This window comes from Gossypium hirsutum, chromosome A03 (assembly GCF_007990345.1).
Source record: "Gossypium hirsutum isolate 1008001.06 chromosome A03, Gossypium_hirsutum_v2.1, whole genome shotgun sequence".
Lineage (NCBI taxonomy): Eukaryota > Viridiplantae > Streptophyta > Magnoliopsida > Malvales > Malvaceae > Gossypium > Gossypium hirsutum.
The window spans coordinates 17,319,643-17,328,613 of record NC_053426.1 but is presented as its reverse complement, the minus strand read 5'-3'; the positions used below and the strand labels follow the sequence as shown (position 1 = coordinate 17,328,613).

Sequence of the window (8,971 nt, the reverse complement as noted above, 5' to 3'; positions counted from 1 at the left end):
TATTACCAATCGAAAACTCTCATTCCCCTTCTCTTCTACAGTTCAATCTTTTTCATGAAACAATTTTGAATGTTATAAATTTGTGAACTAAAATCCAAACAGTTTTTTTCTCCGATTTTTGACACTATTCATTAGATCGAATTGAATCTAAGGTATGTTCTTATACTCGTCGATGTGCATTGATCTATTATATTGGTCGTTGAATCGTCGCTTGGAGCTCACTAGCCGAACTTTAAGAAAAAAAATTTAGCCACCCAGACTTAAATAAATACTTTTAAATAGTTTAGTGATTATTTTGTAACTTTTTAAAATTGAGTAAATAAAATGCAAAGTTAGTGATAATTTAATAAATTTAAGTTTAGCTTACCCTAAAATTAAAAATGGGCATCTCTCATATGTAATTCTAAAATGCTCTAGTGGCATTGTTAATGTCATCAGTATTGGCTTTTAGGGAAAAAAGAAAAGAAAAGAAAAGAAAAGAAAAAGAAGTTTAGCATTCGTATTTTAGTTCATGATTATGGTTGAAAATCGTTTGATTCGATCAGCTCATATGGAATCCGAAATTGAGATTAAATAAATTGATAAAAAGGTACTAAAAAATTAGACAGTGGTTTAGTGTAAATTTTCAAAAAGTAAAAATACGTAAATAGCACCAGTTTATTGATTTTAATATTTAAAAAAAAAGTAAAAATATATAAATTTAGCCCTAAAAGTATTAGGAGGTTATATTAAATTTTTTCTACTTTATTGAAAAAATTGATCTACTAATTTTGATTAAATAACAATCTGTTAAAATTTCATTCATTTTTATCGTTAAAAGTTAACATAGTTGACAGAATAACCAAATAATTATATTTATTGTGTCATTTATACATCATGTTAATGTATAAAGACTAGTTTTTAAAAGTAAAATTGAATGAAATTTATAATCGAAAAATTATTTTACTCTTTAATCTAACCTATAAAATTAATTATTTCATTACGAAATATAATCTAACTCTTTGATATAAAAACTTTGTTAATGACGATAGGAGAATTGAGTGACGTGGTTGATAGAGGGGATCACGAGAACCAAAAGGAAACGTTGAAAGGGAGGAAAGATGGGGGCAGAGGGCAAGAGGCAAGAGTGGGTGGTGGGATAGTGCAGGGAACATGAAGGGCCAGGCTGAGTGAACCAAACCATTCGTGTATGCCCCTTAAATTTCGACCTCATCCATTCCTCTCCTGAAACCGACTTATTTGATTTTCTTTTTTACACCCTTCTTTTCTCTTGTCTTCTTCCCCCATACCTCTACCTTTGCCTTATCCCTCTCATTCTTTATTTTAAAGATTCAACTGACTTTAGTGTTAACCATTTGTTTTTGGATGAAAAGAGGATTGGGTTATTCCCATTCCAACCCTTGAACGACGGCCATCTTATTTTCTTCTTCCTCTCAACCATGACCAAATGCATGACTTCATTTACTATCTCTCTTAAAAGATATTATTTTGAGTTTAATGTTGGCTTTGTGCCTCTTTCCCAAGCCCTCAACTATCTCAATAACCCATCGTTTTAATTATTATATTTTTTGCATCATTTTTTTATTTTCGAAAGGATATGCTTTTCAAGAATAAAATCATGGTGTTATCAAGAAGTTCCTGAATATTATTTTATATTTTAATAAACCTAAAAGAAAAACAAAAAGCAATTCAAAATGTTATATCTTTAACTATCTTAATTTTACTCTTTCAGTCAAAACTATATTTTATTTTTATATTAATTTTTGATAAACTTGTTACATAATTATTTCCAACTATATATGCTATAATCTAATTATCGTTTAGGTGAAGTGAGTAAAAATTTTACCTTTCATTTAACAGTTTGACTCAAACTTTATTTTCGATTTAAACAGAAAAATCTATAAAAAGAAAATAAAGGCATAAAGAAAATTAAAGTAGAAAAGAACCCCTTAAAAAAAGTTTATAAACAAAAGTAAAAGCAAGGGGGGCATCAAAGTAACTACAAGCACACCAAACCCCAAAATAAGAAAACCCCCCATAAGCTGGACCTTATTACCACCCCATCAAAGCTCAACAACTCCAAGATAAAGAGTCCCCTTATCTCTTTTATTTTCAATTTGCCACTTCACTTTTCCTTTGTCTCTCCCACCTTTCCTTCACTTTCCCCACTGCCAAATCTCAACAAAATTTTAGCTTCTTCTGATGAGTGATGGGTATGAGCTGCCGTTGTTCCAACACTTCTCATTTCGTACAAATCATCATCACCAGCTTCTTTCGCCACAAGCCTTGAGAAACCCCAAATACCAGGGTGGCCATTTTTCTTTTGTTTTTAGATTGTATAATGGTTTTGAGGATTAAGATGATTCCCTAAAAACCAACCAACAACAACAACGTTTGATCCCTTTTAGCCTCAATTTCTCATGGCGGGTGGGAGGGTCTATCCTAGTAATAATGATTCCACTGATGGCTTTCCTAACAATCTCTCTGTTTTGCTTCAAAATCAAAGGCTTCATCCCCTTTTCATTCCAGAATCTTCTCCTTCTCCTTTTCTTGGTATTTTTACTATCTTGTTCTCACTTCGGGTTTATCTAAATATCCTTACTTTTTCATAAATTTTGCAACTTCAATTGATTGGCAATTTTCAGGGACAAGATCGATAGTAAGCTTTGAAGATTCCCTTAAAACAAGCAGGCCCAAAAGATCAATCTTCAATATGTTTGATGAACAAGAGAATGGATATGATGAGTATTTAGATGAGTGTTTTCATCAACCTGAGAAGAAAAGACGGCTAACTGTTGACCAAATCCAGTTTCTAGAGAAGAGTTTCGAGGTCGACAACAAGCTTGAACCTGAAAGGAAAATTCAACTGGCTAAAGACCTTGGGTTACAACCCAGGCAAGTTGCCATATGGTTTCAGAACCGTCGTGCACGGTGGAAAACGAAGCAGCTGGAGAAAGACTATGACACTTTGCTAGCCAAGTATAATAGCCTCAAGGCTGACTATGATGATCTCCTTAAGGAAAAAGATAAACTAAAAGAAGAGGTAATTAACAAGCAGCTTTACACGAACTTAAATCTTGATTATTTTCATGTTAATATCTTAAATTTGTGGTTGTTTTTATAGGTTCTTCAACTCACAGATAAGTTGCAAACGAAAGAAAATGAGCAAAGGAACTCAGAATTTTCTGATGTGAAGCCATTATTATTACAAGAACCATCACAAAAGCCAATTGTTGTTTCAATGGCAGCCTGTAAACAAGAAGATATTGACTCCGACCATATCCCACAATATTACAGTGATGAGTTTCATTCTTCACTGTTGGAGGCTGCTGATTCATCTTACCCTTTCGAACCAGACCAGTCTGATTTATCACAAGATGAAGAAGATAGCTTACATCCTCCTGCAAGTTCGTCTAATTTTGGTTTCCCTGTTGAAGGTCATCCTTTCTGGTCTTGGACTTATTAAGTTATATATCTACAATGCAATCCATATGTGTGTATGTGTGTATATGTATATATATAAATTGAGAGATCAATCAATGGCACCCCAATCGAAAAGTATGTAGCAGGTGGTGGTGGGGTTTGGTTGTAGTTTGAAAAAGAAATGGTTTAATCGTGGGTTTCTATTTTCAGGGTTCTCAATGGTTTGCTTTACTTCCATGCATGGAATTTAATTAAATAACGTCTTTTTTTATGAGAAGAGTTGTTGGATAATCTTTTTAAGTTGCACTTTTTTTATGATTTAAGGGAGAGAATACAATCTTGATGCATGATCAAGATCTTTGCCTTTGATTTACATAATTTGCATCAATTGTGCTACTTCACTATGGTTGAAAAGGTAAATATAATGAGAAAATAAATTTCTTCCTTTAATGTTTATAGATCCTATCAATTAGATTTTAAATTTAAAAAAAAAATCAACAAATTTATCCCTTAATGTTTATAAAATTTTTATTTTAATTTTAATTTTTTTTGTTAGAAGAGAGTGATGAAGATTAAGAATCATCATAAGAGTTCTTAGAGCTTGTTGGAGCAGTCCTCTTAATGAAAAGTCATATTCTTCTCAATAAATAAATGTTTTCTTGAAAAGAAACCAAAATATAATGGAGGTCTGCTGGTTAAAAAACAAAACTCAGAAAAAAACTGAAGGAACTAGATCTCTAAAAAAAATCAATAGTCAAAGGTATTAAATACCCAAATCTTCACCGCCTTTTTTCCCTCTCAAAATTGGAAGGTAAAAATAAATGAAAATTTTCCTCACCAAAATTGAAAAGTTAGAGCAGAAAATCACCCAAAATATTTTCAAGGCAAAACATTATAGGTTGTGTTTTAATGCCTTTGCCTTTCAGGCCAAGTTTAAGAGTCTCGAACCTAGCAGCATCAAGGGCCTTTGTGAAAAGATTTGTCAATTGGTGTTCAATTGAAACATACTTCAATTCAAAGTATCATTTGTGCTTAGTGCTTAGTGCTTAATGCATCACAAGATTCTTCGAAATGTTGATAGTGGTGGAATTGTGACAATTGGCAATCGTAACTAGCAGTGCTACCCCAAAGTCTTCCAAAATTTTTCTTGTCCATGGGAGTTGAGTATAACAGCTACCAGTAGCTATATATATTCAGCTTCAGCTGTTGATATTGAGATCGAAGCTTGTTTCTTGCTATACCAAGATACCAAATTTGAACCAAGATAGAAACATCCTCTAGATGTGTTTTTCTTGTCATCAACGTTGCTGCAAATATGGATCATTGTAGCCTACCAAATTCATCTTCTTGTCTTTGGAAAGCCAAATACCAAGCTCTATTGTGCCACTAACATATCTGATTTTTTCTCTTCACTACATTCCGATGTTATTCTTTTGGACTGGATTGATACCTAGCACAAACACCTACACTAAAGCACAAATCAAGCTTACTAACTATCAAATAGAGTCTCTTGAAGGTAATTGGTTCAATTGCAACTCTACTTCTTTTTGCGCATATCTTCTCAACAATTGACATAGGAATTTTGATAGTCTTTGCTCCTTCCAATCCAAACTTCTTTGTAAGGTTTTTGGCATTTTTCTTGTGACAGAAATATCCCATCTTTCATCTGCTTGATTTGGAATCCAAGAAAACATAAAAGTTATCCCACTATGCTCTTTCAAACTCAGATTGTATCATCTTCACAAATTGATTTTTTGCCTATGGAGAAGAAGAGCAAAGATGATATCATCAACATAAATTTGAGCAATAGTATTGATACCTCTTTCCTTCCTTATGAATAAAAGGTTTTACCAACTAAATCTCATTGATATAATTGGTCAAGAACAAACTTAGACAATCTTGCATACCATGCCTTGGGTGCTTTCTTCAAACCATATAAAGTCTTAATGAGTTTGAAGACATAATTGGGATACTTTGTGTCTTCAAATCCCTTTAGTTAAGCTACATGAACTTCTTTATTCAAAAAGACATTTAGGAGTGCACTTTTCCATTTGGTATAATTTGATATCAGGATGAGTTGCAACTACTAAAAGTAACTTGATAGTCTCTAGTCTAGCCACTAGAGCAAAGGTCTCATCAAAGTCGATCCTTTCAACTTGTATGTAACCTAGTGCAATCAATCTTACCTTGTTTCGAGTAATGTTTTCTTGCTCACCAATCATATGGCGAGAGCATCCACTATTGAAATATCACACTTGATTGATGGTAGCTTTCAGATATTGATGAGCAACAATAATACATTTGTCGAAACCATTTTTTTAAAAACGGGAATTGACTTTGTTTGAAAATTAAAACGGGAGTCGCCACCAATCCTTTTTATTTAGGTGTGATCGGATCACCCAGAAATTTGGTCATTTTAATAAAATATTTCGATTTATTAAAACAAATGATTTTGGTCTACGAAAATTGAGAAAACGAGTTCGGGAGTGTGCGAGGAAGGATTGGCACCCTCGTCACGCCCAAAATTGGTACCTAATTGATTAATTAATGTCTTAACGTCGAAAGTTGAAAATCCGTAAAGAATTTAAAAATACGATCCTTCCTTTTTTGTTAATGTCGATTTTAAAAGAGCTTGAATTAGATCAAAATGATTGCTAAAGATTTCCTTGTCTCGAGATATCGGAGTATCACATCCCGTAAGTTAGGACGCGATACCTTGAACTCCTGAGCGCAAGTTTGTCTTTAATTTTGATTGAAATTTCATGTGTTTTGGAATTTAAAAGGATATTTGGCCATTTAGGTTTAACGAGAAAACTGAATCCCCGTAAGTTAGGGCACAATTCCTCGAATTTCCTAAAACGCGAAATATTGCCTTATTTAGAAAATTTTCAGTTTGAAATATAGCGAGTATGATATTTAACGATGTGCATTATTTTGTTTGAAGTAAAATAAAACGACCTATATTGGATAAAGACGTTGGAGCTAAATTCACGATGCGATGACATGAGATAAAAATATAGTAATGAGCATGGAACAATAGTATACGAATACAATATTATACAAGTGAATGACAATGACGTGAAAATACGAATAACCAAAATATGATATACAATGACAATAATCACACCACATACATTATTTAAGTATTAACATTAACAATAAAGAAATGAAATAAATACTTTAAAATAAATAATAAGACAATTCTAAACAAATAATACATAAAAAAAGAGTTTAAAATAGATATTACAAAAAAAATTTAAGTAAATAATAATTAAAAATTAATATACAAAACAATTTAAAATAAAATAATATATAAAACGATCTAAAATAACTAATTTATAAAACAATTTAAAATGACATATAAAATTTTAAACTAAATAATATATAAAAAAATAAATTTAAAATACGTAATATAGAAAAAATATAAAACAGTTTTAAAAATAATAATGTAAAAGAAATTTAAAGTAAATAACATATAAAATAATTTAAACCACGTAATATATATAAAACTTTAAAATAGATAATATATACAAAGATTTAAAATAAATAATATATGGGAAAAATTTTAAAATAAATAATATGTAAAAATAATTTAAAATAAATATTACATAAAATTTTAAAGTAAATGATGTATAAAAAAAGTTTAAAATGAACATTATATAAAAAAAATTAAAATAGATAATAAATAAAAATTTAAAAATAAACAGTATATATAAAAATTCAATATAGACATATGTAAAAGAGTTTAATACCAAAAAATTAAAAATTAAAAATAGAATATATATATATATATAATAAATCAGTTTAATATGAATAATATCTAAAAAATTTAAAATGAGTAAAATAATTTGAAATAAATAATATATTAAATATTAAATAAATAACAAATTAAAGGTTAAAATCCAACAGATTAGGATTAAATCAGAACAGAAATGAAATTAAAAGTAAAAAAACAATAATAAAACAAACAATTTAAATAATAAAATAAAACAAAGGATAAAAATCACATGCACGAAAACATGCGAGGACTAAAAAAGTAATTAACTCCATCTATAGGACACGTGTCCTTTTTCAAAGCATCAGTAGGTCGGGGACCCGATTAAAAACTAAACAAAATTAAAGGGTAAAATCTGTAAAAATGAAAATAACGAAAAATAGGCCTGATTGAATGGCGCCACAAAAGCGGGGGGACTATTTGGGAAAATAACCCATAAAATAAAAAGGTGCGGATCCCCCCTTTTGGAGAGGGTCGGTTGTGCGGGTTAGAGAACCTATACGAAGCCATTTTGGGGCCATTGAAATAGGCCCTAAACGACGCCATTTCAGCCATTCTATAAAAGCAAAAAAAAAATTAAAAAATTTTATTCTGTCCCATTTTTTTTAAAAAAAAATCTGCACCCCCCTCTTTTCTTCTTTTCTCTGTTAGGGTTTTGAGACCCATCATCGCACCATCGCCGAAAAGCCTTGGCTCCATCGTGGACGGTGGTCGGAGCCACGCCAAAATCAAATTCGGGTAAGCTTCTACTCCCCTTTTCCTTTTTTATTTTTTTGCTTTTTATACTCAAAATAAATTTGTAAAAAAGAAAAAAAAAACAAATGAAACAAGAAAATAAAAGAAACAAAAAGATCAAAACAACAACCTTTTTAAATTTCTCTTCTACGTTTTGATTTATTGATGTGCGTAAAAAACTTACAAGGAAAATATTTCGACTTTAATAGCCAAGTTACAAACTTTTTGCCTCTATTTTTTTTGTCTTTTTCTATTTGTTTCTATTGATTGTCCTCTTTTGCTTGCGTGTTGGCTTTGATTTGCAGATAGCGGTGTCAGACGCGCGTGGAGGAGCGGCCTGCTGATGTGCGACGGTTGAAGTTTAGGGGGCTAGGGTTTGTTTTTTGTTTTGGGGCTTGTTGGGTTTTAATTTGGGTTATGGACTATTAACAAAATCTTTGGACTTGTTTATGTTTGGGTTTTATTTTTAATTTATTAATTTGGGTTTTAGGCCAAACATTTTTTTATCTTTTCTTCTCTACACCAAGTTTTCTATTTGACTTTTGACAGTTGTATGCCTAGTTGCAACTCGGGCTTTATCAGTTTCCTCAAGCTTTCAACAGTTTCTTCTATTGAAGAAACACCATGAGGTAACTTATAGTCAAATTTGTGTTATATATAAGAAAAACAGAAAAGAAGTTAGTCAATATATGAAACTAACCCCGACAACCATTGAAGTCAAGGTCTAGAGTCAAACTTAAAAGAAAATTGAAATATTAAAATAGAACTCAACACCAAAGTCAAACTTGTTAATTAAATTTCTCATTCTTTGTCCTCTCCTTGATCCTAAAGAAGCTCGGACTTGATATCTATGGGTATGGAGATTCCAAAAAGAATATTGAAAAAATAACTTTTCATAATAATTACTTTGAAATATTTTTGTACAACATTAAACTTATTAAAAATAGTAAATAATTTTCTTGTACAGGCTTTATATTTAATAAGATTTTCTGTTAAATTTAAATATATAAATTATAAAAATGAAAGGATTTAATTTCC

At 30.7% G+C, this 8,971-nt stretch overlaps 1 protein-coding gene and 1 long non-coding RNA gene across 2 annotated transcripts; both read left to right on the top strand.

Moving 5' to 3' along the window:
- The first annotated feature begins 1,990 nt into the window (after positions 1-1,990).
- Positions 1,991-3,694, top strand: LOC107886123 (homeobox-leucine zipper protein HAT5). The gene is made up of 3 exons (XM_016809961.2): positions 1,991-2,553; positions 2,646-3,043; positions 3,125-3,694. Exons 1-3 carry the CDS (start codon positions 2,421-2,423, stop codon positions 3,464-3,466), a joined length of 873 nt encoding a protein of 290 aa, XP_016665450.1. The 5' UTR covers positions 1,991-2,420; the 3' UTR covers positions 3,467-3,694.
- A 4,006-nt stretch (positions 3,695-7,700) lies between these two features.
- On the top strand, positions 7,701-8,377 carry LOC121219067 (uncharacterized). The gene is made up of 2 exons (XR_005915657.1): positions 7,701-7,936; positions 8,239-8,377. It is a non-coding gene; the product is annotated as an uncharacterized lncRNA (long non-coding RNA).
- Positions 8,378-8,971: the final 594 nt, after the last annotated feature.